A 27,232-nucleotide genomic window follows, 5' to 3' on the forward strand; every position below is an offset into this window, starting at 1 on the left:
GTCTTAAAAAGGATAAACATGTTATTACAGGAAAATCTATTACCTGAATCGTGAATTTCGCGTCAAATTGCATGTTAAATTGCAATGTTAAATTGAATGGTGAAGCGATGAGTGCGATATCAGTTTTCAAGTAGTTTAACGCTCTATTTACGAGTCAGGTAATGGATTTTCCTTGAATCGCATAGTTGAATAAAAATAAGAAAAAAAAAAGAAAGCAGCAAAAACATCCGTTTTTATCGTGAACGCGAAAGAAGAGATCCAAAAAGAATATCACTTAGCCTCGTTTTCAACTCACAATTACATGCTAAATACCTCGCTTCGTTAACCAATCAGAATGCGAGATTTTATTCAATTATGCGATTCTGTGCAGTATTCACTACGAGAATTATAGCAGGTTTAATTAATATGTTTGTTCCGAAAAGCAGGAAATTCCTATCGCATCCTTTTGATTCCTTGATCTTATAGATTATCGCTAACGCATGTCAAGAGAAGGCGTCCTTACTTTATTCAAGTACATTAAGGTGTTTGTGTTTTAGTTGTTATGTTCTTGAGATAATTTTGTAAGTGGAGTTAAATAACTGTCCTAAAAGATCAAGCTCGACATTTAACCGCGTCCTTTTTTCAAAGAGGAGTAGAGCATCGAAGAAACAGGTTAGAAAAACTTCGGTTTTCCAGATTGTCGTTGTATCCTTGGGTAATAGAGAATCACGGTAATCTAAGAATGGAATAAGAATCAGTGAATTCATAGTGGGGAGGTTTAGCTTATTCTATGCTGTAAGTATATGCAAAGAACTTACGATTCATTCCAATTTGCCAAAAAAATTAAGATGAAAAAAGGTTTACGGCTTCCAGTTTGAGGCTCTTCATTGGATAATCCGAGCAAATTTAGCCGTTAGGCGTAAAATTTTAAATATTTCACTGAAATAATTAAAATCATCAGTCATAATAATATTTAACCGTAAAAAAAATCTGGTTTCAAGATGGAAAAATTTTAACCGTAGCCCTCTTGGTTCTTTCTAGTTGCTCTACTCAATTTTTTTTAGGAGAAAAAGTTCGATTCGAAACAACTAGATCAGTTAGACCTAACCACCTGTTGTTACCTGTCCTGAACGAGCTAAAATCGATTAATATCTTCTGAAAGCCGCATTTGTTGTCTTTTGTTTTTGGAATCCTCGAATAAGGTTTCGGCTTCTCGTCCATTTACTTTATTTAGTAAAAGGGCAGATAAAGAAAAGGAATTATGTTCAATTTTGGTTCGTTTTGATATAGAGAGCATATGAGTCATAAATACTCAGATATAGAAAAACCCAGGTTTTAAGCTTTTAAATCTTTGCTTCAACCGGCCCATAGTAAGAAGGTCAGAAAAATAGTAAAGGTTAAGATGTGCTGATAGTGTTAATAATGATAGTAAACCAAGCTAAAGAAAAGCCCTTAATTTTTTATTTTTAAATTCGCCTCCGCTGGTTTTTATCTTGAGTAAAATTGTCCTCCATCCTTTTTTTTTTTTTTTTTTTTTCGGGAAAAGAGTTACACACTTAAAGTTCATCTTTAAGTGACTACTATCTTTGCCGAATATCAAGACAAAGAAACATTTAGATAGTAGCTTTGTGCCGAATCATTAAGTGCGCCAAAAGTGGTTTGCGATCAATGTTGATCAGACTATTATATTTACCTAGTGTAACAAAGCTTTGCAGTTCAAAATTAGAGCAATTTATTCTATTGCTTACTTAGTGGACCAACAAATAACAGGAAACTTCATGCGCTTTGAGTATTAAAGTTTCTTTAAAAATATCCCACGCTTAAAATGATGTGGCAGTTTGGAGTTGACACAAAGCGCAAGCGACTCTAACTCTAAACAGTAAGTTGGAGCTCACTTCACTGAAATTGTGGTAAGTTATATCAACTGATCGTTCATGGAAATATCATATCTTCTCTCTTTGTCAGAATTAATTTTGAGAGGGTTTACTGTCAGCTGACAAGTTACTCACGATCCACACTTCGAAGACCGACATTTTACACCTGTCAGCGTCCCCACGTTACCCTCAAGCCACGATTTTAAGAAAGAAGGTCCGGCAACAAAGAAGAAAATATGAATTCACTAATCTTATGCACTGTATTTCTCCTGTACTTTGAATATTACACACACTGTGCAGGTTTGTAATGAATCTTATCTCTGATTATTTCTTTATTTAATGAATCAGTCTAATTTGAATCGGAAACGAAATCATCAATGATACTTGTTTTGGCAGAAAGGGCAAGTAGGTATAATCTTGAACATAATACTGTTTCGGAAATCTGTTTCGGAAATTTTTTTTTTTTTTTTTTTTTCATGTAGGGGTAAATTAACGCTTTCAAGGCAGGTGCTCATAGTCTGTTAGACGTTTCTCGGTGACTGTGTTAATTCTTCTGAGAAAGATCCCATAATTCACACTATGAAAAGTGTCATTTTCACGACGTTTTCTTAAGGCTTTTGATGGTTATCATTTTCTTCGTTAAGGTTCGGTTCGCATCCAAAACTGTAAAATAGTTGATAAAGAGTTACAGAGCAGATTGCTAGAGTTCTAAAGAAATACATGCCACCTAAGCTGATGAACTCCAAGATATAAGTTACTAACTACAGCTGTTAGGATATTAGCATAACAAAAATCACTTTTCCAACAGGTTGTCTAATTTTACTGATTGTCAATGGTTGTCCTTCAATTGCCTTGTTGTCTTTTCTCCTCCATTTAATGGGAGGATTAGGAATCATTGATCAAGATCATTTTACCACTTTTTTCTTTTTGGTAACTTGAGAATATTCGGCAGCAGTGCTAACTTACATATGAATAGAGGCTGATAGTTTCGAAAGAAACTGTTTGGGGCTGCGTCGGTGGGAGTAACGAAATAATTTGGATATATCAACAAAGTTGAAATGGTAAATAGGCCACCGTATCGATTACAAAAGCTGACGTTTCGAGCGTTAGCCCTTCGTCGGAGCGAATAGAGGAATTGTGGGTTGTGTGTGCTTTTGAAGGCAGAAAATGGAGCTACGTTATTGGTGAGAACATGGCAACGAGAGAAACATGAATAACTCAGTGGAATGAAAAACGTTCGTTGATCCCTGTGGGATTTAGACTGCCGGTTTGAAAGATGAGCTTTTGTTCAAGAGTTTTACGACTTTCCGTGCTGCCTAAGTGTAAGGAAAGACCGCAGATTGCCATATGTTGCTTAGAATCATTCCATATGTTGCTTAGAATCATTCTAAGCAACATATGGCAATCTGCGGTCTTTCCTTACACTTAGGTAGCACGGAAAGTCGTAAAACTCTTGAACAAAAGCTTATCTTTCAAACCGGCAGACTAAATCCCACAGGGATCAACGAACGTTTTTCATTCCACTGATTTATTCATGTTTTTCTCGTTGCCATGTTCCCACCAATAACGTAGCTCCATTTTCTGCCTTTGAAAGCACACACAACCCACAATTTCTCTATTCGCTCCGACGAAGGGCTAACGCTCGAAACGTCAGCTTTTGTAATCGATACGGTGGTCAATTTACCATTTCAACTTTGTTGATATATCCAAATTATTTCTAACTTGCATATGCTAATTAATTCCATGAAACAAAAGCAGTTACAATCTTACGTTTTTATTTGCCTTCGCATGGACAGTTTATTGAGAACACGTATGAACAGTTTATTCAGAACGCGTATGAACAGCAAGGTCGGCTAACAATAGAACTGCGACATTTTACAGACGTCGACAAACAGGCATTGCAACAGGCAAACTGAGAAACTTTACAATTTGGAAGTCCATATGCGTTAATCTAACAATTTTCTGCCATTATGCTTGGAGCCATTTTTGCGATAAAGAACTGATTAACAAAAAATAACCCAAAGATGTATAACCAAAAGGAAAAAAATCGGGTAATGGCATGATCCTTAAATGTCAGTTGGTAAAAAACGAGAACAATTTCATCGAATTGCTGAGTACTTTTCCGGTTACAGTTACCAGAAAAAACTTATCCAAATCAAACGAATGTGAGATTAAATAAATAAGTTCTTTGGCACATAAATATGTATAGCTCTTTGGTATATAAAACTCTGCTTTCATGTCTAAATTGAGCACTGTGGGATGAGTCATTGCCGCTAGTATTGCGCATAGCTCAGTAGGCTTTTCTAGTTTGAGCACTCTGGCATTGCTTAGACGATACCACAACTGTGGGATCGTTTAGGGTGATCATATCGGTTCTCCCCCATCCTAGCATTATTTCACCAGCGCGTGTTGGATATGAGATGATAGATAGTCAACGAGGCGCGTGGCGCCGAGTTGGCTATTATCATCTCATATCCAACAAGCGCGAGTGGAATAATTGTTTTATTAAAACAAACGCCCCCAAGATATTTGACAAATCTTCTCGACTTTATTATGTAAGAAGAAACCGGATCTTACAAAGTATAAATATTAGATTATGGTATATTGGCTCATATACCATAATGGCCAAGCCAATGAAAAGTCTTGAAATGCATTATCCAGTGATCCAGTTTTTAATAAATATATATATATATATTATAAATATGTACTCACGAATGTATGCATGTATATCCGGCAAATACATATATGGGTTGATTTTGAAAAAATAGGCTTTTAAAATATGTTTCAACTTTTCCTCTCAGATGCATCTCAATATGTCAACGTTGGCTGTTTTAAGGACAAAAGTAGGAAGGAAGCTAGAGCTCTTCCAGAACTACTAGCCAATTATCGAGGAAATATTGATTGGAACAATCTACATGTGCATGAAAAGGAAGTGGTCGAAAAATGTGCTCAGAAAGCGAAAGAAAAGAAGTACATGTACTTTGCGTAAGTAACAATCAGGGAAATAACTTAACAACTGAAAGACCTTAAATTGCAGAAAACTTTTTTCAGAAGATGCAGGAGTATTCTACACACAGCTGTAAGTCCTTATGAAACAGGTATATTCAGCAACATCATTCTTTTTAGTAGTTGTTTAAAAATTCTTGCTCGGGGTTTTCAGTTTTCGCGAATTTTGATTCTTTACTCATCACAAAGCATTTTTGTCTCAGAATCCAGTACTACGGGGAATGTTGGAGTGGAGCCACTGCACCTAAGACATACGACCGCTATGGTAGTTCTTCTCGGTGTACATCTTTAGTTGGTACAGCACTCACAAATGTCGTCTACAGATTTGTAGGAGATGGTTCGTATAATAATTCCAACATCGCATTAGTTATGTGTCTGTCTTTGGTCGGTCGGCCATTTATTAACCTTTATCTATGTTTTGTTACTGTTACTTTGTTGGAATTGTCGACGTATATGCATTTGTAGCAGTGAAGGTGAGAACCCTCTAATGGCCAGGTTTTCTGCCCTTTACTTAGAACAAGAGTGCGTTAGATACAAGACGCTGAACACAGCTAGTCGCTCGGCGTCATCAGTTCTACCCAATGGAGTTTCTCCTGCATGCGATAAGCATCTCACGACTGGATGGTACCGCTTTCAAAATCCTTCCGGGGACCAAATGGCTTCTAAGTGTCCTCCATGGGGGACATGTGGAACTGTGGTTACTGGTTGGCTAAGCTCCCCACATCCAAGTATGACTGATGGCATTGTTAACGGTAAAGTGTGCTTCAATTCGGGATCAGACTGCTGTAGGTGGAATCAATACATCAAGCTTAGAAACTGCGGTAGATTCTACGTTTATAAATTAGCGGGTACAAAGGCTTGTCAAATGCGCTTTTGTGGAAATACAGTGTCGGGTAAGTTTTAAGATTATAGGCTGTTCGTATTATCTCGTGTCCACATCACTTCAGTTATGTTAGTGTAAACATCTGATATCATTAAGGTTTCTGAACTGAGACAAAGTCAGAAGTCGAGTATTCGTCGTTTTTTTGGAGGTCTCGTCCCAATTGTAAGTTGGCCCTTTGCCACCTTTGCTAATCATCATTCTGAAATATAATTTTTTTACCCCCACCTTTACTAATTCCCCTCTCAAAAGCGTCAACGCGTTTTCTTGCTACAGAACGTATTCCTTTTGTGTCGAAGTCACAAAATTTTTCGATCAACAAGTAATTCGTTCAAACGTACATTCTTTTATACAACTCAAACTAAATGCTAACTGAATCTAATATACTTTTGGTCGCAGTACTTTATGGCTTTTCATTAAAAACAGATGTTTATCTCATACTGGTTTCCATTCATATTTGCAGTTTAACGGTGCTGGAAGACCCAGGACGCTTTAGGAGAAGGGTAGAACCAAGTCGAGCATGGATTTTATTCCAGTATTAGTGTTGTAGTTGAGATATTCGATATCTAGTTTAGATATTGGAATCATGAAATAAAAACGAAGGTGTCCGTATCTTTTGCCTGTACTTCAGTTTGACTGCTGCCAAAAAAAGCTACTGGGTTTACCCAGTTTGCTCCTGTTTCAGGCGCCTTCTCCCTTTTCATCTTGGTCATCTTCCCCTGTTGCCTTATGTCGATAAGACAGTTTCTTTTATTATGTACCGGTGATGAAGAAACAGGAGAACGGATATAACCTTGTGTTGCTTTTAATTGCTCTGGTTTCTGATGGCTTACATCTTTTATTACATCCATTTTAAAATCACTTGTGGTCCCTGTAAGCTGATTGGCTGTAATTGGTGCGATTTATTCACGAATCGCACTTTTTTTTGCTCTTAATCGCATCATTTTATGCTTGACTGAGTTTTTGATACATGACGTCAAAGTCTTTCTGTTTTGATCACAAAATAAGATGTAAAAGCGTTTCCGGTCCACTTTTTATCTAAAAACCGGTTCAGTACTGCATCAATAAAATATTTGAATTGACCAATTCCTGTATTTGGGCAATTTCAAAATGGTTATAATGAATTGATAATTGAACCTCGTTGACGTGCAATTTTGGTCTGAAATCATACTTGTGATTTCAAATCGAACTTGCGCTACGCGCTCGTTCAATTTTGAAATCACGCGCATGATTTCAGCCCAAATTGCACTCCACTCAGTTCAATTACCATTATTTATCATCGTTTAAACTGATTAAGTCCCACCAATCACGCTACAGTCTAAGATTTTGAACTTAAGCGCAGCTGCAATAGGATTTCCTCGTTATAGTTATATTGTCGTAAATACTTTCTCCCACATGTGCATGAATTTAAAGAAAAATTGAGCGGCTGTAGGAAAATTTTCCAATTAATTAATATAAACAAAGGATCTAACTTTAAAGCTACATGGGGTTATTGAACCAGCAGCGGAAACGCCAATTCTATGTTTCAAAGCTAGTCAGTGCAAATAATCATTATTTTATCAATATTCCTTGTGATAGCTAACAGAGCGTTTATATTAACCAGCAGCGTTGATTTAAAAGCCAATTTGAACACCTGAAACTTTCAATTTTGCTTAGCACTGTAACACTAAAATGTAGCTTAAAAAATAACGCTAAAACAGTTTACACTTCTACAACAATGAAATTGAAGACCTTAGTTGTCATTGCTTTCTTGTGTCCTAAATACAGTAGAAGCTCAACGTGTCCGTACACTATTGTCTTCTTTGTGTCACAACTTTTTTTAATCTTAAGGACGTCACAAGCAATGCAGTAGTCACTTCTGTTTTAAACGAAGCGTGAATATCCACACACACAAACACACACGCACACACACACACAAAGAAAAGAGATGTCATGAAAAAACATGATATTGTTAAAAAAAAAACAACGACAACAACACCAAAAAAAAAAAAAACAAAAAGAAAAAGACAAAAAAAAAAAACAAAAAAACAATAATCCAGAGAATGATATAATTCAAAAGAGGAACTATTTACGACTTTGAGCCAGGTTTGCGGAAGTTTCACGAAGCGGTTTAATTTCACGCGGCAAAAAGACTCTTGTTTGAGCTATTCGTCGCTCCTCGCCAACTAAAGCGATGTATGTCCGTTCAGTTTTCGGTAAACAACTTCTTAGCGCAAGTGATTTGAGAGTTGCATGTGGATTACTGTAGCCGATTAACTCTCAAATTCACACATTAGTTCACCGGTTAGACCTATTTTCTCAGAATTTGTAAAATCGTTTATAACTTATATTTCTCCGAATGTTTTGAAAAGCTTATTCCGATTGGTGCGTAGGATTTTTGAGGTGTTCCGTACGTATAATCAATGATAAAGAAGCTTCAAATTGGATAAGTTGCATGAAAAGAACGATCACATTTATCTGAATTCGAATGAATTCCTGCCAAAAAGATCTAACTGAGATCTTAGCGTACCGTGTTGGAAACACGCTTCAAGTAAATATCATGTGACAGGTTAGTTCCTACACTGTAATGAGAAGATTGAGTAAGTCGGTTCACTTCGCGTAGCCTGCACTGACGTACGTGACGTGTCAGCAGTAACATTTGAAATGACAGAAGGAATGAGCGAATGAATGCAATAATTAAAAGGTAAAATACACTTAAAAAGCTTGATTGAGAAATGAAAAGCTACAACAAAAGCTACAACGAAAGCGCTATCGAAGGGAACTAACGGATGCAGAGTTTTTATTTGCGCAGAGTAAACAATTTTTTTTCCTAATCGATTGTGATCAGTTTGATTTGATTCTTCGTGCCACTAACTTATCATTGCTAAACGGAATTCTGACTTCGAAAAAAAAAAGATAAAGTATTTTCAACATTAGAAAGGAAATAGGGAATGTGGAAAAAAGGAATCTTTTCCTCAATTATTGAGACCACCTTGGCGTAATCGGGTCACTTAGAAAAAGTTCACTCTCGGTTATTTCTAGCTGTCAAATCTAGAAAACACAACATTTGTAATTAATCAGGGTCGCGCTCATTTGGAGTGCTAAATGGCCATACAATTCTTATAGCTTTTTCTTGAAAGTAATGCTGCTCTCACGATAGGTTACACAACAGATTAATGTAGGTATAAACATCTATTTCCAGAGTGATTTTACGACTGATGGTGAAAGACCGAACTACAGCGATTAAATTTAGTCATTTCAAATGTTTGAGCAAGACAACACGCAGCAATGCTTAAGATTCGTCCAATACCAAACAATTGAAAAAAAAGGGGGGAGGGGAGGGGAGGGAATGGTTAATGTTTGATTTGTCTGTGCAAAACTGGTGAAGATGACGAGGAATCACAACAGGAAGAGTGCTCGTTTAATCATGATAGCACTCTGCTCCTGCGTCATTTGAGTGGTCACAATTATCAACATTTCCCCATCCAGCGTTTTTGCATCTGAATATTGAATCTTCAGTGCCGTTACACTTGACATCGCTGAGCCATATGCGACCTGAACCTTGGCCGTACTTTGGAGTAGCCCTGGCACCTGTGTAAGCCAACATCCGACACAAAATTCCCGCATCAGTGAGATCCCAGCCTTTGTCGCAGATTGTCCCCCATTGCCGAGCATAATACACCTCTACCCGTCCTTCACTGCGGCTGTTTCCTCCCACGAGACGATCTGAAATTGGAATACAGTGATTTAAGAGCATTTCATAAAATCAACATTCCCCTCCCCATCTTATATCTCCTCTGATATAAATTTATTATCTCTCTTACAGGTACGCGTACACTGTTTCGAGAAAGATGTTTTATTTGCTGACAAAGCCTGATTTTCGGGAAAGCGTAAAAATTATGTGGGCCTTTTTTTTTGCGCGGTGTCATCAACTGAGTTGATAACATGAATTCCCCACCGTAGAGAGTTTCTGAAACTGACATTTTGAAAGTCAACCCTTCGTCCTTTACATTCACTATGACGACAGGCTACCATGGCCAATTTACATCATCAAATCGGTCGATAGAACAAAATTATCCTATAATTTCCCCCACCACCGCAGCACTACAATTTCTTACACTTGCATTCCACCGCTCCCGGGTTCGAGTTTGGCCATGACCACTACCTTGATTTGTTTCACGGTAGCTCCGAGTTCAAATCCTCGGCCATGCTTGTAAATAGCCAACTAGTTTGCCTCCGGCCATTTGGAATTCTTAATAATGTTATTTTCAATTTGAATTATTTGTTTCAGTTCTTTGCGAGGACCACAATGAAAACTACTGATTCTACAAGTAATTGTGCGATCCAATAAAGTCATCATGTATTTACTTATTTATTTACACCCCTTCATTCATTTATTCATTCGATTGATCTAAGTTCACGGTGTGATTTTCCAAACGAAATAGAATTCATTAACGTATGCATATTTTTTATGTCCCCAGGGGGAATCGAATCTCAAACCATCTAACTCCGTTGCCTGTGCTGTACCATGGAACTACAAAAAAAACTCTTTTGTCAGAAAGGCCAATTTGCCTTACTTTTGTTATATATGCCTTGCACACTTTTGTTTTCTACAGAGTGTGGGAGTCGATAAAAGCAGCAGAGTGTTTTCAGGTTTAAGTCAAAACCAATATAAGAAATCCAGGAAAAATATCTTGAGAGCCTGATCATAAAGCTTGATATCCATCAAATGAATATTGAATCGCTACTAGAATATAGGAACTCGTAGCAAGCTCCAAGCTATTCACAAATAATTAAAAGTTTTTTTGGGAGTACTTACAACTTATTCTTGGTTGGATCAGAGCTGACGCTGACGCTGATTTGCATTTCACTGCTGCAATTTCTGACTGTGTGCAGTTACTGTAATCTTTGTGTGAACAGAAAGCAAGATTCTCCTCATTTCCTTTACACTGTACATCTCCAAGTCGCACACGACTTTTCCCTGATCCGTATCTGCCGTCCCGATAAGCTCGGAGAGCACCTGAGTAACCCACCATACGGCACACCACTTCTGCATCGCGCATGTCCCATTCTTTACTGCATACTGTACCCCAGCTTCCTCGATAGAAAACTTCCACACGGCCACTTTTCGAACTTGGACCATTTACAAGACGCGCGCTCATTTCTGGGAAAGAAGATCGAAGTGTTAGTTTACCTGTTTCTGGGATTGAAGTTCAATAATCATTTAGGTAGTGGTAACTGTGTTTTAGAATATTTGATTTTACGATGCTATCTCACCCCAAAAGAGGCACGTAACCGTTAGCTCATTACTGATCTTAGACGGTTTGAATTTTGGGATTGCTTCAAGGAAAATTTCGATTGTAAATTTTTGAAAACGGAAATTTGTGTGGAAATTACTCAAAACTTAGAGAAAATGCATTTTCCGAAAGTGTTTAAAAATTCTAAGCTGTTGAAACATGTTAATCTGAAAGTAAGTTTCAACCCAAGAAGCTCACCCTTGGTATCATTTTCTAGCTTTTTCTATCGTCTTATTTCATTTCTTTTCTTCTCAATAACTCGATTTTATTTAAAAGATCAATTTAGATCTAATTGAATAAAAGAGTGAGTTTAGCCTGAAAGGGTATACAAAGATATTTTAATCTTGGCCTGGTCCTTTTGAGATGTCCTGATCCGAGTGGTCATGCCTCACAAGGTATCTCCAATATTGCTCCAAAGATATCAGTCTATCTAGAATGGTAATTATTTCGATATTCTATTTTTTTGTCACAAAAAGCCCAATAAGTACCTTTCTCCACAAAACCATAGACAAAATTTGCCCTTCGCCTTCCAACTCCTTGAAAGCAGTTTTTAGAGGTTCCTTGCTTGTTATAAGTAAGTTCAACATTATCTCCACTCCAACATTCGCCATAGAACTGAACACCAAAGTAAAGGAAGCCTTTTAAGTTGACTCTTCGAGCACATTCTGCCACGGTTTTATTTAGATTATGCCAATCGATATTACCACGGAAGTTAGCAATCAGCTTGGGAATTGGTCGAGGTTTTAAACCGCTATCCACAAAGCAGCCAATCGGCCTGAATTCAGGTATCGGCATGGATTTCTTCGAGTTGTGTTCTGAATTGCCCTCTTTGAAGGAATCAAAAGTTAAAAAGGAAATTGTACATGTCTCCTACATTTCTTAGGATAGCATGTTAAAGCAATTTTTATAAACTTTGCTATTCCTATCATAGCCATCATCATCATCATTATCGTTATCATTATTTTTCGTTTTCATTTGTTTTGTTATTATTATTATTATTATTATTATCGTTAATGTTATTGATAATGTCTGTTTTTACTTTCACCTTCATTATCATTCAGCAGAAATTATTACGACTGTTACACCATCATCGATCATTATCATCATTACAACTTGATTTTTTTTTTAATCATTATATTAGACCCGCTAAATCCATCAAGGATTCCAGGCCTTCTATCTGCCATATGATGAATCTCGAGAAATGTGTCGGACTTATGGCTGTCCTTGTAATCTTTTCATAGAGAGAAAATTTATGTTGATTATCTGTGCTTTTCTTCCTCTCTATGAGCATTATGGTTCCCAGGCTAACAATCATGCAATATGTGTTTTGTCTTCATTTAGACGCAAAAGTATTCAAATTTACCTGCGACCTCTAAGGAATGAGAGATTGATACCATTGCTATAGAAATCATCATCAACGCTACTGAATTCACTCCGATGTTACACTAAAGGGAAATCATAAAATCGACTTAGTGAAATACATACTTCAACGACGACCACAAATGTAAGTAAAGGTGAAAAATAGTGTCGTCTATCCAAAAGATAGCACAAACGTGAACTTGGGTGGGAAGGTTCCTTTGTTTTTCGTAAGATAAAACATTTCCGTATGATGCACGATCCTCGCAGTAGATAGCGCTATTAAGCAATAGCGAAAATCAGACCTGAAAAAAATCAGGCCTGTACGGGATTCGAACCACTGACCTCTGCGATACTAGTGCAGCGCTCTACCAATTGAGCTAACAAGCCAACTGGGAGCAGGCCGTTAAGTTGATTCGTAATAAACCCGTGAAAGTGATAAATCAAATACAATGAAATATATGAGGTTCATATATTTTGAACTGCGGTATTAGATACGTATGATGCACGATCCAGGATCGTATGATGCACGATGCAGGATCGTGCATCATACGTATCTAATACCGCAGTTCAAAATATATGAACCTCATATATTTCATTGTATTTGATTTATCACTTTCACGGGTTTATTACGAATCAACTTAACGGCCTGCTCCCAGTTGGCTTGTTAGCTCAATTGGTAGAGCGCTGCACTAGTATCGCAGAGGTCAGTGGTTCGAATCCCGTACAGGCCTGATTTTTTTCAGGTCTGATTTTCGCTATTGCTTAAATAGCACTATCTACTGCGAGGACCGTGCATCATACGTATCTAATACCGCAGTTCAAAATATATGAACCTCATATATTTCATTGTATTTGATAAAACATTTCGTCGTGGAATTTTAGTTCAAAAACAAGATCTGTAAGCAAGATCTGTAATTAAATTAGATATTTTTCTGCATAACCTCGGGATATTGGAATTATATTTTGATAGATTGCATTTTAAGCTCTTAAACCGTGGCAAATTTCATCGATACTTTTGTGGAGAAAGTTATTTTTCCTCACCGTCTGGTCGGACGAAGCCATCTGACTTATGGATGTTCTTGAAATTTGACTCCGAGATCCAGCAAAGGGAAAATCGCCTTGTTTTCGTCAGAAGTGATTTCCCTGAAGGTTTTAGAGCGTGCATTCACTAAGCAAGATAATAGGTACTTACGTCCTCAAAAGAAAACCTGATGTTTGTTGGCATATGACAATCTCTCACAAAATTTTTGAATTAACTCGGTGAGAGCAATACGGTGGATCTAATCAGAGTCAATAAAGGTTGTCTAGTATGTTTGCTTTGCTCAAGCTGAAAATGTTCTATCTCAAAAGGAAATGATAAAAAAACAAAACAAAAAAGAAAATCCAATCCCCAAAGACTCTTGCGACAATAGCGAAATGAATTGATTATGTTTGACAAAAGTGTTCGTGTATATTTCTATGGTGATATTCGTTTGACGGAAAGGGATTGACAAAAAAAAGGAAAATGATTGCCACCTGGGCTGTCTGAGATCAACTTCTGATACCGTGGCAAACCGAAATACATCTGATCCGATAACCACCGTTCTTTTGAATCCACGCGAAAGGAGTGGGGAAAAGCGGAAAAGCGTGGGCTCATTTGCAGAACAGCAGCTGCCAAATTATCGCCATAAAAAAAAAAAAGAGAACAATAATGCTTTGGGAAAGAGAAAAACTCGCGACTTTCCGAATATAAAGTTTTGTACTTTACTATATGCTGGTCATCGCTGGTGACTCAATTGTGTGAACTTGTGGGGCAACTTGGTTCGGAAAGCCTTCTGGCTAGCCCACAAGCCATTGCAAGTTCGCACATGCGTAGGCGTTTGGCTGCTGTTTTTGAAATGACACGAACAAGGGTGCCATGTGCGAATAGATATTGCAACGAATAAATTTTGCATTTATATTTTTTTCAAGCAACTGCAAAGTAATTTTATTTTATTTTGTTGTTTCTTTTACACTGTAGTAGCGTTGTTTCTATAAAAATTAAGTTCGCGTTTTTGCGTGAGGTTATGCAAGAATTACATAATGCTAGTATCTAGATATTTTTGCGGTATGCGCGTTGTTTTCACTAGACAAGTTTATTGCAAGTTGATTTCAACTAAGTTAGTCGTCTCGTTAGTTTTTGCCAGTGCCGTGTTGTTCTTCGTTAAGAGCTTTTGCGACCGGACCAGGTTACACCACAAATTGTAAGTTCATTTCTATTTCGTTTAGTTTTTCTTAGCTAATTATATCGCACTTATCTGCGAGTTTTTTCTTTCTAAATAGAAGTCCATCTTGAGAATAAATGAAATGTGTATACGCTTTGTATACGCGTAGTTATCTATCTACAACAAAAGTCTCAAAGGGAAATTTAAAGTAACAATGCGTTTATTGTTGATGCCTTGCAACACGGTTTCCATACAACAGACGTACGTTTAAAACTGTTTCTATTACAATTTTCACCTAAACCATCACCAAGCCTCTACCGCACGCCGAATCTAGAGGAGAGACAAGAAGATCGAAGATAGTTTTACTCATAATAATAATAATAATAATAATAATAATACGCATGAAATAATTAGGCGCGTCCGATTGGCTGAGAACGAGGGCATTTTTCACGTACCGCTAGTGCATTTTTCATAAAACACGAGTGCAAAGTTGCAACACGAGTGCAAAGTTGTAACAAATTGGTTGTCTTTATCCACACATGCGTAACAACACAATATTGCATAAGAATCATCTTATTATCCACACTAATCTACGATTGATTTCGGCCTTAATATTTGAATTAGGTTAAAGTCATTTGTTCATTTAGAAAACGATTTGGGAGATATCAATACCATACCACTGGATTAGTCTTTCTATTTCAGAGCTTTCCAATATTTTCTATTATTATTAATACATTCTGTTACGTCCTACCTACAGAAAATAGATTTTATATATGTAGAAGTGAATTCATACCTACAGATAACAGTTTTGCAGCTCAGTACTATGAATAATAAAACAATTATTGGAGAAGTTGAGCAAGACAGCAATAATAATTAACAAATGCTAAACACCACAGCGTACACTATTGAGTTATGGATGCACGCGGGAGGTTGCTAAGCACGAAAGAAGCGTAAGAGTCGCTCGAGGCGATAGCCGAGAGCGACTCTAGCTTCTTGAGTGCTTAGCAAACCTCCCAAGTGCATCCATAACTAAATAGTGTACACTGTAGTGATTACCATTTTTTTATAACATAACATTGATGCATTGTAGCTAAAGAGTTCCCTTTTATTTAACAAATCTTACGTGACCAGAAAAAACAGGCGCGCGCGGAAAAATAGTCTTTGCATTTGCTCACGTCAGAAGCGTACACCCGTGGGCAATTGGGGGACGCTAAATTGACCAATCAGAGCGCGCGCTTTACTTTAGTTATGTTATAATCAAGGCTTCAGTTTGTGTTTTCCGCCTTTAGCCTTGATAAGTATCCCTATGGATATCATGCTCAACCTCATCTAAATGAATTGTTGATTAGCAACACAAAAGCACAATTTTGGTGTAAAGTAACTTTTTTGTTCCGTTTTGTTATGAACTGATTTCTTTTTTTTTTTTTTTTTTTTTCAGGTTTTTCTTTATTCATTATTTCTTGCTTTTTTAAATTTTACATATTTAAGTTGCTGTACCCATACAACATAAATGTAATTGAAGATAAGAAAACGAATGCGAAGCTTTCGGTTATGTTATTTACTGTGCTGCGTAGAAGTGATACTTCTAAGCCCAAAACAACCAAAAGTCAAAGAGAGACAAAGTTGAGGAATAAAATTTACCTTGGTTTTTAGAATTATTCTTTGACTATTTCATCAGCTTGATTGTGCGTGCCTTCAATATCTAGGAAAGAAGAGGAACTGTTTTGAATTCCACATCAGTGGCTTTGTATCAGCATAAGTGGAATATAATCGTGCTTGTAAAATAAGTGTGTAGTAATTTGCAGCGGCTTGAACATTGGATTTAAGCTGGTTTTTTGAAAAGAGGCCGGGAAGCCTTGCTCTCATCCTAGCTTAATCACTCACAATAATTTTACCATTATAATTAACGTGATGTGCGATATCATCAAACCTTACTTACCCATCATTCGGCAACATTTAAACTCCTCAAGACAGTACAGCTTGTCGCAACTCCCTCTAAATATTCCAGCCATGTAGTAGCCCTCACGCTTGCACTCACTGAGTCCTTTGCGATCAAACGAACCCCAAACATTCTCAACATAACAGTCTGCATATTTATCTGGCCACCCTACTGGCTTACAGCACCGAGCCTCTTCGATGTTATGCAGCCAGGGGTCTTTTCCTGTCCTATAAAGACCTCCCGTGAAGTATCCATCTGGACAGGTTGCCCACTTGTTAGTGCTATCGTAACAAAAGAGAGCATGAAGGTAGAAATTAAACACTTTGATGCGACAATATGGTTTAATTTTTTTACATAACGAAAAAGTTTAAAATTTTTTTTGCCAACTTACTTATCAAGAACTTTCCACCAGTTGACTTTCTTGCAGGATGCTGGAATGTCTTTCGCATGTAGGTAAGGAGCAAAACAACACTTAGCGTGCTCTATGAGATAAATACCATCATTTAATCCCTTATTATCATTTCTCCAAAGACCAGTCATGTATTGATTTTCGGAGTTGCAATGAGACCATCCCTCATGGTCAAACGTGTGCCACCAATTTGCGTTGGTGCACGTCAGGCTGTAGCAGGCGTCAGCCATCAAAGTGATGACCAACACGGAGTAAAGAAGTTCCATTGCGCTTAGGATATGCTCTCAGATGTACCTGAATATAAAAGAAACTCATTTTATAACACTTCATTGGTTTTAAATTGAATATAAATCTATGGTTGGGACAAAAAAGATCCTCTAGCGACGTGTTTGATTTTCTGACCCATACAATCAAACGCCACTTGTGTAGATTACCTAACTGGTTTGCCATTGGCGGAAAAATTTTCTTCATAATACGGGGAGCTGGCCGAGGAAGAGGTGAGGGGCAAGAGGGAGGGGGGAGGCTTCCACACCTTACCTTCCTTTTCCTTCCTTGCGATGGCCATTGCTGTATCACAAGAGGTACGAAACGCTTTCGCGCAGATGAGGACGTTAACCTATCGGAGCTTTACTGCTGTTAGTTCCCTGCTATATGGGTTATTAACCAAGCACGAGGTCAAAATGGCTGGTTATTGACCGAGTTCTTCTTTAGCATTTTTATGGATCTCGACTTCGTCTCGGTCGATGTAAAAAAAAACAAACAAACAAAACGAAAAAAAAAAAAAAACAAAACGAAAAAAAAAGAGAACGATGCTAATATCCAGTCATCTTGACCAAACAATCTTGGTTAATAAAGGATTAAGTGTCACGATAATATTTTCCTTTATTAAGAATTAAAAATAACTTGTTTACTTCGAAAGCCGGGAAAGAAAGTCAACAGTATTTGTGGCACAGCAAACTCATAAGAGTCGTTTCTGTTTTCTTTGTTTTGATTATCTTTTGCCGGTTTTTGCGTTTCTATCGCCTAAATTTTACAAAAATTACAAACGTAGTTGTAATTCAATTTTTTTTTCATGCGCGGGATCAATACGGGCAATCCCAAGAAGGCAAGATGGGCCCATCTTGCCCGCTCAGGTAGCCGATCAGAACAAAGGATTCGCTTCATCTTGCCCACGGGCGCTGCGAGCGATGTAATAAAAAGAGGTATTGTCGCCCTTAGCATGCCAAAGTCTAGCAAAAGCAAAAAATGCTTATTACCCTTTATGAGTGTAACTGGCAAATTCACAGATTTAGCTAGCTACAAGAGACAATTTACCGGTGACTTCTAAAATCTCGTTGATAACCTTCTACATAGCAAGAATACTGAAATTCAACATATTTGCGAAAGGGTGCATAAGATTACTCATGTCTTTAGAGGGCAAGAAGAGATCTAAATTACTAGCGAAAACGACTCTCTGGGTCTGAGTCAAAGACTAGCATTCGTCAGGGAGGATAGTTAAAGAGGTTATCTCAACAGTCCATGAATTTCACACCGCTCGAGATTCCAAACTCAGAATTACTGAACTTATTTTTTTGTCATTTGCATACTCATCAGGCGTGACATCATGAGATTAAATACGAACAATCTTGGAAACTCATGCCCAAGAGAGACCTACCTTCCAAGCCTTACTTCGATCTACTCTTGAGACGTTCTGGACGATGTGTATATTTTTAATTTGATTTATTTCTCTCTTGAAAGGAAAATTGGCAATTTCTTTGTAAATAACACGTATGTGGTTCACAAGATGAGGCAGCTGAATAAATAGAGAGCTGACAATATAATGAAGCTAATAAATTTTCTTACTCATTGTTATCAATAATGACGAGATTTTCTAATTAATCCTTTGGAAATTAGACAATCTGAAGCTTCTTAAAGTATCATGATGTCTCAACTGGCAACGAAAGATCTTACTGGCATAGCTCTTTTAATCACCAAACTTTACTGAGGGGAATTGCAGTAAGAGAGGAGAATGCAGTTAGAGTGCTCAAATCCTTTCGCTTGTAATACTTATGTAGGTGAGTTGCATAAACACGCCGAAAATGACCATTCAAGTCATAAATGAAAACCTAGAAATAAGAAAACAAGCTAATAAAGTAATAAAACAGGCGAGCAATCACTTCGACTAATACGTTTCTAACCTCCAAGCGAAAACAATTGATTAATTACGTGCCAAATTGATTGAATTAGTCAGATTACTAACCCAATTCTATTTTGATATGTTTTTTTTATGTTATAGAATGGGTCATGTCGAGCCTATCAAGGCATAGTAAATCCTAAACTGGCAAGATCGCTTGTAAAAGTAAAACGTATTCTTAGCTCCTTTGACAACTAAAAGCAAGGGAGAATGTTTTTGTGGGAGTAGAATCATCTTAAGCATATTGAGATATCGTGATTTCTAACCTACCGAGATCCCTCGCAGAGGTGAAACGTTGTTTAAGCTTCTGCAAGCACCAAAAGCTCGATCAATTGTAATGGTTACGTGACTAACGATGACCGCGAAAACTTATTTTCATATAATTAATTATATAAAAAGTTTACACTGAAGTTAAAACTCGCATTTATCAACTATTTCTGTCAAGAATGGTGGAATCACGTCGGCAACTCGCACCGTGACAAGCACCTCACCCTGAAATCAAATTAGATTATTTCCTTTTTTTAGCATCAAATCATGTCAAATTTGACGACAAGCCTATAATTACAGAATAAATATCGGAAAAGAGAGGCAGGTTGCTCACAGAATAAACGATAAATGAAGTATTCTTTTGTGTTTTGGGCTATTCTTAAAAAAAAATGAATTGATGGAAATGCCCCAATTTTGATGATGTAGTATATCAACCTACATCGTCTGTTCCGAACAACATGACTAGACAGATTGAGTTTATATGAAAAAATATATAAAGGTTGCTTTCAGCTGGGCGAGATTCGCAGAAGGTTAGAAAGATTTTAAAAAATTAATTGAAGATGAACAAAGAAACTGAAACTTTAACTCTCGGGTGTATATACATATATATATTTTATCAACGGTCATTATTAACAATTACGCTTACGAAATATTGGGAAATGGTTCACATCTGGAGCACGCGCAAAATTTTCTCTAACAACTTTGTTTTTTATGGGTGGGTGGTGGGAGAGAGAGGAAAGGAGGGGGAAAGAAAAAAAAAACAGTGTTTCTTGCATGTTTCTTCGCCCAACCATATAAATATCAAAAAATGAAGGCGAAATAAAGAAAGCAAATAAAAAAAATGAAATTAGATAAAAGATAAACAGGAGAGAATGCTTACTATTAAAGTTACTGGATCGTTTTCAAAATTAGTATCCAGTTCCGTACCCATTCAATACAGCATTTAAGCATTTCAAGGCAAAGTAGCAGGTCATAATCCTATTTTATTCGTATATTTCAGCCATGAAGTAGCATGTTCAGTTGTACTCGCCGAGTTCTAAGTAGTCAATTGAGTCGCGCAGATCCTAGTAATAGCAGTCTCTATGTCAGACTCTGTAATGTTATAAAGGATGAAAGTTTCTAAAGAAACTGTGGTGCTGCGTCGGTGGGGGTAACAAGGTAATTTGGTTCTATCGACTAAGTTGAAATTGTAAATTGGCCACCGTAACGAATAAAAAAGCTGACATTTCGAGCGTTAGCCGTTCGTCAGAGCTGTAATGTTATGCAGCCCATCTTCTCCTCTGTAATTCCATGTATTGCGGGAGATACTGAAAATATAGAACTCCTCTGGGCTTGTAACCCATTCTCTGTTCCTATCGAGGCAATGATATTTTTTAATCAGAAAAAGAAATAATTAATAATTATCACAGATGTTATTGAGGGGAGGGGTCATAAAAATCAATTCCACATTCGGACGATATCGATACTTTTCAAATTTAATATTCAACAATTCTTGATGAATTATCCTGTTTGTCATCGTTGCTGTTATCGTCATTGGTAATATCGCCTTCATTGTCATGATTATCCTAATTGTTACACTATTATCATCGTTATTATTGTTAGCTAACGATAACGCAAGCGCTTGAAGAGATACTTGAATTTCCAGTTTTTAGCAAATGATTTTTCTCTTAGAGTTTTATAGCGTGTATTGGCCAAGCAATAATAGGTACTTATGTTCCAAAAAGAAAACTTGATATTTGTTGACAGGAAATTTTTCAATTGACTCGGTGAAAGTAAAATGGCAAATTCGATCTGAGTCAACAACAGTTGACAACTATGTTTACTTTGCTCAAGCTAAAATTGTTCCTAAATCTATTCTAAATCTGTATTCTAAATATGTTCTAAATCTGTTCTAAATCTGTATTCCTAGATCTGTTCTAGGTCCGATTTTGTATTTATTGTATACGTCTCCTCTCGGCGACATTATAAGAAGACATGATATGAACTTCCATTTTTATTGGGATGACTGTCAAGTTTATTTTTCGCTTGACTCGTTTTCATCAGTTACTACCACGAGAATCGAAACCTGCCTACAAGATATTGGAACTTGGATGTCATCGAACAAACTAAAACTTAACGGTGATAAGACTGAGCTTTTGGTCATCGGATCGGGCAATCTGTCTGCTTCTCAGTTTCCTTCTTTTACAGCGATTGATGGATCTGCATGTTATACGGCCTTCGCACTATGCCAGGAGCATAGGTGTAATCTTTGACAATAAGTTAAATATGGAACGTCAAGTTTCGGCTATTTGTAAATCTGCATTTTTTCACATCCGGAGCATTTCTCGGATTAGAAAGTTTTTGTCAGTCAGTGGTACTAAGGCGTTAATACACGCCTTCGTTACATGCAGATTAGACAACTGTAATTCTCTGTTATATGGTCTTCCGAAACATTTAGTTCATAGATTGCAATTAGCCCAGAATTGTGCGGCACGGCTGATCTTATGTGGTCGCAAGCATGATCACGTTACTCCTTTACTGAGGTAACTGCACTGGCTCCTCGTTGAGCAGAGGATTACTTTTAAAATCTTACTTTTTACTTTTAAATCTTTAAATAAATTATGCCCTAGTTACATCATTGACTTGTTAGAAACTTATAAGCCTACTAGGTCTTTGAGATCATCGAGTAGGAACTTGTTAGTGATTCCTCGCTCCAAGTTGAAATGTTATGGCGATCGCGCCTTTTCGGTCTCTGCACCTAAACTGTGGAATGACACTCCTGGAACCATAAAATCTAGTATAGATCTTAACACTTTTAACGTAAGGTAAAGTCTGTTTACGAGCGTAGTGGCCCATTAGGCCGGTGCTTAACTCCAATGTCAGTTCATCGCAGGGTTACCCCCAGCAATAAATTGCCGGTACCCATTTATATACCTGGGTGAAGAGAGGCACTGTGAGAGTAAAGTGTCTTGCCTAAGAACAGAAAACAATGTCCCGGCCGGGGCTCGAACCTGGACCACTCGATCCGGAGTCGAGCGCACTAACCACGAGGCCATCGCGCCTCCACAGTAGTATAGATCTTAACACTTTTAAGCGTAATCTTAAAACTTATCTTTTTAAGCGTTATTTTAATAAATGATTATGTTTGATTATTACTTTACTTTTTACCTTGATTGTGAAGCGCCTTAGAGCTTTTGGATAAGGCGCTATATAAATTTTCATTTATTATAATTATTATTATTATTATTTTTATTCCTATTTAAAAAAGAAATGAAAAAAGTTAAAATCTCATCTTTAATGAGACTCACGTCAATTGTGTGAAAATAAATTGATTATGTTTGACAGGAGTGGCTCACATATAGATTTATGGTGTCTCTTTCTTGAAAGTAGGTCGGAATAATTGAAAAAACCATTGCAACAAGTTTACACATGCGCAGATGTTTGACCGCTGTGTTTGAAAACTGAGATACGACAAACTTCAATTGAAGGGTACTAAGAAGAAAAAACTATAGTAAAACAACAGTCTCACAGGGAAATTTGAAGTAACAATGCGTTTATTGTTGATTACATGCAACACTGTTTCCATACTATAGACGTACGTTTAAAACGTTTACTTTTACAGTTCCCATCTAACTCAGCAGCTAGCCGCTACCTCCCGTCGAATCTAGAGGAGAAACAGAGGACACCCGAATATAGTTATATTCATAATTCTACGATGATTTTGCCATATTCATTTGAATTATCATATGTAATTACTTAGGAAGCTGTTTTCGAGATATCAAGACTATGACCAAACCTACATCGGAACATTGGATTCGCCTTCATATTTTAGGGCCTTCTCATATTTTCTTTGAGCAATACGAAAGTACACTTACGGTGCAAAATAACTTTTTTGTCCTGTTTTTTCTCAGGAGTCGATTTCCTACAGCTACCATAATAACCAAAACTCAAGGCAAAAATAAATTAGAGCAATCAAATTTACCTGGTTTTTGAGATTTACTCTTTGCTTTTTGTTTCATCAGCCTGAACGGACGAAGTTTCAATATCTAGGAAAAAGAGGAACTAGTTTGAACTCCATTTGAATAGCTTCATATTAGCATAAGTGGAATTGATTCTAGTTTATCAAATAATGAACAATTTGCGGTCATGTGTAGAGCTGTAATACATGTAGAGTGGTGCATAGCGCCTTGAACAATGGATTTAAGCTGGTTTGTTTGAACAGAGACCAGGAAGGCTTGGCATTATCCTAGCTTATTAATCCGCGATAATTTCGAATTTCCTATGATAATTAACGTGCAGCACAATATCTTTGATCCTTATTTACCCATCATTCGGCAACATTTAAATTCCTCGAGACAGTACAGCTTGTCACAATTCCCTTTAAATATTCCAACCATGTAGTAGCCCTCACGCTCGCACTCGCTAAGTCCTTTGTGATCAAGCGAACCCCAAACATTTTGAACATAGCAGTCGTAATATCTATCTGGCAACCCTTCTGGCTTACAGCACTGAGCCTCTTCGATGTTATGCAGCCAAGAATCGTCTCCTGACCTATAAAGACCTCTCATGAAGTATCCATCTGGACAAAGTGCCCAACTGTTTTTACTATCGTAACAAAAAAGAAAATTAATGTAGAATTAACACTTTGATGCCATAGAAATGTTTCAATTTTTTACTGAAAGAGGTTTAAAATACCTTACCAACCTACCCATCAAGAATTCCCCACCAATTGGCTTTCTGGCAGGATGCTGGCAGATCTTGCGCAAAACAACACTTCGCATGTTCTATGAGATAGATGCCATCATAAGACTCCCTTTCGTTCCTCCAAAGACCAGTCATGTATTGATATTCGGAGTCACAGTAAGACCATCCCTCATTGTCAAACGAGATCCACCAATTTGCATACGAGCAATTCTGGCTGCAGCAGGTGTCAGCCATCGTGAGAATGATCAAAAAGGAATAAAGAAGTTTCATTCTGCTTAGGATGTGCTTTCAGTTGATGTACCTAAATATAAAAACGGACTTATTTTAACTACGCTTATTGGTATGAAACGGAATAAAATCCATTGTTGGGACAAAACTGATTAAAAGGGATCTTGCTTCAACGTCGCTGATTGTTTAACTATACTGTCAGTTACCATTTTAGTGAATTACTTAACTGGGTAGCCATCGAATAAGGAACATACTTAGCATAGTGAGCTCAGGGGAGGATGGGTCGGGGTAATATTCTTCACGTCTGTGGCTAAACGTCAAGACTTGCTATGGTCATTGCCCTGTCATGGGAAGTGGCGGAACGTTCCCTTGGTTTCATGGTAAGGAGTTTCTGGCCCTGTTAGCAAGCCAAGGTCAAGCAACTAGAAAAAGTGCTTGTTACCCTGTATGAGCATAAGCAGCTATAAAGGAAAAGTCATTCTCTATCGCCTTGGGGGTGGGGGTTGAGAATGGTTTTCAAGGGTAGTGGAGAGGGATCAATCGTCGCCAACAAGGTATAAATGGGGGAAGCTATAGAAAATTGGCCGTAATTTTACTGCCTATGGTGGGGAGGGGGGTCATAAGAATATCAAAGAGCCTTATGGAGAGATCAGGTAAGTTTCCAATCCTCTGCCCCCCTACCCCTCCACTCCTTTGATAATAATAAATGGTCCTTAGGAGCTATTCTTTGGGTGACTTTTGAACCGTCGGGGAAAAAAAAGGTTCTCCTGTTTAACAAGAGTACTGAAATTCAGCTTGTATGCGAAAGAGCAAGAGGAGATTTCGAGGACACAAGATACGTGAACTAATTGCTAAAATGGTTTTCTCAGTCTGGGTCAAGCCCAGCATTGCTAAGTGAGGATAGTTAAAGAAATAATCTGATCAAAAGGCCGTAAATTTCACACATTCGACATTCCAGACGTTTTGAATTAAATCTTACTTCCCGAGCGCTTCAATCCAGTTCTAAACTAACAGGGCTCAATGCAGCCCATGCAAAATTGGCCCTATAACAAACCTCTGGACACTGAAGTCATTCTTTATACAATATATCGTTCAACATCGGGAAAAAAGTTGTGGGTATCTCCTATGGTGAATGCGGACACATTGATGCAAGGAAGGCTGCACAGGAATAATCTCGCGAACTCATCTCATAGAGAAACATACCTTCTCAGCTTGGCTCCCAGGACGTTCTGCACAAAGTGTAGATTTTAAGTTTTGATTTATTTCAGACCAGAAAGGAAAATTGACAATTTCTATGTAAATAACACCTGTGTAGTTCACAGGCAAAGTCAGGTGAATAAACAGCTTATATTGAAATTAAATAAAAGGTAAACATGATATTATGATCTACTATTTGTAAATGAGACAATCTGAAGCTTGTTAAGGCATCATGATTTCTTGAGTGGCCATATCTCTCTCCAAGTTCAAATGCTGGCTTAGCTCTTTCAATCACCAAACTTAAGGGAGCAGTTAAAATGTTTAACTCTGTAATGGTTAAGTGAGCCGCATAAATACGTCGAGAGTCATTCAAGTCATGAATGGAAACTTTAAACAAAGACTACAAGCTAATACAGGTGAGAAAATACGTGAAAATTTATTACTCAAGGTATATTAATTAAATCTTCTAACTTTCAAGCCAAGACAGGTGAATAACTATGTGGAAAAATTGTGAAATTAGTTAGTTTATATACTCACTACCATCAAGGTTATCTTATTTGATGATTTTGATTTTAGAGAGGGGGTTCTTTAACCATGTTAGTAATGGCTAAGTTGGCAAGATCATTTGCAAAAGCAAAACTTTGTCTACGCTCATTTAAATACAAAAAGCGAGAGAAAATGCATTTATGAGAATGGAAGCATTTTAAGCATGCTGAGGTTTCGGGAAGGTCCCTCGCAAAGGTGAAATCTTGATTAACCTCCTGATCCTGCACTACTTAAAGCGAGGTAAAATTTATTTGAAAAACAGTAACTCAAATGCAAAGTAAAACACGAATTGTTGTTTGTCTCGGCACTCGGGGGTATTTGCGAGCTAAGCTGTGTTGAGGTGGACCGCCTTCGCCCTCGAAGGACCAACGTTTGTTTCAATTTCGCATCGCTAAAACCGAATGAAAAACATAGCAAGGTTCCCTTGAGGCTCTTATTTTCATTAAGCTACATCACTTAAGTAAGATTTGACTAAAAGCTTATCATTATCGCATAAAGATAAGAAAAGAAAGGTGTTTTGGTTTCTTCACAGAAGAAACGATAAACGAAATACTCCTCTGTGTTTTGGGGGCTGTTCCGAAAATATGGAGTCCGGAGTGCGGAGTCTAAAAAGAAAATTAAAAAAAATTGAAAGAATAATTAAATACATAAATAAACTAGAGATAGAAATTTAAGAAATAAAAATAACAATTATTAAAAAATTCACACCGCCTTAAGTGGACTGTTCATATGGTATATTTAACTCAAGATTTTCATAGTTAGCAGTTCACTTTTACGGAAAAAAAGTAAAGAACAGTCCAGTTTTGACCATGTCTAGAAAATGCGAGAAATTGCACCTTCGGTTTTGCTGGAAAGCCGTATTGCCTCGAAACAATCTCAGGCTTTGCTTTCCAAAAATAAATGACTGCCCGTGTGAATTAACCCTTGAACCATTCTCACAACTTGTGAACTGCGCGTCTTAAAGTTCTCGCAAAGTTCAAACTAAAACATTGAAAGATATTCAGTGCTAAAAAATAGTAAGATAAAAAATGTAGATTGACAAATAGAGAAACAAGTCAATACACAGGTAAAGTTACACTTTAAGAAATCAAATTATAAAAAAAATGTTTTCCAAAAAAGCCATTTAACATCAGCGCAGCTTAACCAAACCACCTGTCTCGCCAATAATCACGTGCAACTCCTTGTTCTCGCATTCCTGTTAGATTTAGCGATGTCACACGGAGGGCAAGGTTG

General features: G+C 37.3%; 4 protein-coding genes across 8 annotated transcripts; 1 reads left to right on the top strand and 3 right to left on the bottom strand.

The window, feature by feature from the left end:
• Positions 1-505: 505 nt before the first annotated feature.
• Positions 506-6,351, top strand: LOC111327097 (oncoprotein-induced transcript 3 protein). 3 transcript variants are annotated; one of them, XM_022931201.2, is made up of 6 exons: positions 506-651; positions 1,945-2,153; positions 4,655-4,838; positions 5,063-5,196; positions 5,375-5,752; positions 6,203-6,351. In XM_022931201.2, the coding sequence occupies exons 2-6, from the start codon at positions 2,090-2,092 to the stop codon at positions 6,205-6,207; spliced, it is 765 nt and encodes a 254-aa protein (XP_022786936.2). In that variant the 5' UTR covers positions 506-651; positions 1,945-2,089; the 3' UTR covers positions 6,208-6,351. The 3 variants fall into 3 exon arrangements, with proteins under 3 accessions (XP_022786936.2, XP_022786935.2, XP_022786938.2); XM_022931200.2 differs by having other exon boundaries at positions 638-774; XM_022931203.2 differs by lacking the exon at positions 506-651 and adding an exon at positions 1,749-1,858.
• A 458-nt stretch (positions 6,352-6,809) lies between these two features.
• On the bottom strand, positions 6,810-14,022 carry LOC111327024 (neurotrypsin). The gene is made up of 5 exons (XM_022931108.2): positions 13,416-14,022; positions 12,379-12,460; positions 11,504-11,842; positions 10,538-10,882; positions 6,810-9,444 (listed from the first exon to the last, which is right to left on the bottom strand). The coding sequence occupies exons 1-5, from the start codon at positions 13,434-13,436 to the stop codon at positions 9,140-9,142; spliced, it is 1,092 nt and encodes a 363-aa protein (XP_022786843.2). The 5' UTR covers positions 13,437-14,022; the 3' UTR covers positions 6,810-9,139.
• A 737-nt stretch (positions 14,023-14,759) lies between these two features.
• LOC111327025 (uncharacterized) lies at positions 14,760-18,644 on the bottom strand. 3 transcript variants are annotated; one of them, XM_088756386.1, is made up of 6 exons: positions 18,560-18,644; positions 16,888-17,199; positions 16,497-16,777; positions 16,199-16,259; positions 15,351-15,378; positions 14,760-14,887 (listed from the first exon to the last, which is right to left on the bottom strand). In XM_088756386.1, exons 2-4 carry the CDS (start codon positions 17,169-17,171, stop codon positions 16,213-16,215), a joined length of 612 nt encoding a protein of 203 aa, XP_088612512.1. In that variant the 5' UTR covers positions 17,172-17,199; positions 18,560-18,644; the 3' UTR covers positions 14,760-14,887; positions 15,351-15,378; positions 16,199-16,212. The 3 variants fall into 3 exon arrangements, with proteins under 3 accessions (XP_088612512.1, XP_088612513.1, XP_022786845.1); XM_088756387.1 differs by lacking the exon at positions 18,560-18,644 and adding an exon at positions 17,443-17,676; XM_022931110.2 differs by lacking the exon at positions 15,351-15,378.
• Positions 18,645-22,860: 4,216 nt separating this feature from the next.
• LOC111327026 (uncharacterized) lies at positions 22,861-25,561 on the bottom strand. Its single transcript, XM_022931112.2, has 5 exons — positions 25,460-25,561; positions 24,033-24,329; positions 23,649-23,929; positions 23,307-23,370; positions 22,861-22,988 (listed from the first exon to the last, which is right to left on the bottom strand). Exons 2-4 carry the CDS (start codon positions 24,296-24,298, stop codon positions 23,321-23,323), a joined length of 597 nt encoding a protein of 198 aa, XP_022786847.2. The 5' UTR covers positions 24,299-24,329; positions 25,460-25,561; the 3' UTR covers positions 22,861-22,988; positions 23,307-23,320.
• Positions 25,562-27,232: the final 1,671 nt, after the last annotated feature.

Source organism: Stylophora pistillata, chromosome 4 (assembly GCF_964205215.1).
Source record: "Stylophora pistillata chromosome 4, jaStyPist1.2, whole genome shotgun sequence".
In the NCBI taxonomy this organism is placed as follows: Eukaryota; Metazoa; Cnidaria; class Anthozoa; order Scleractinia; family Pocilloporidae; genus Stylophora; species Stylophora pistillata.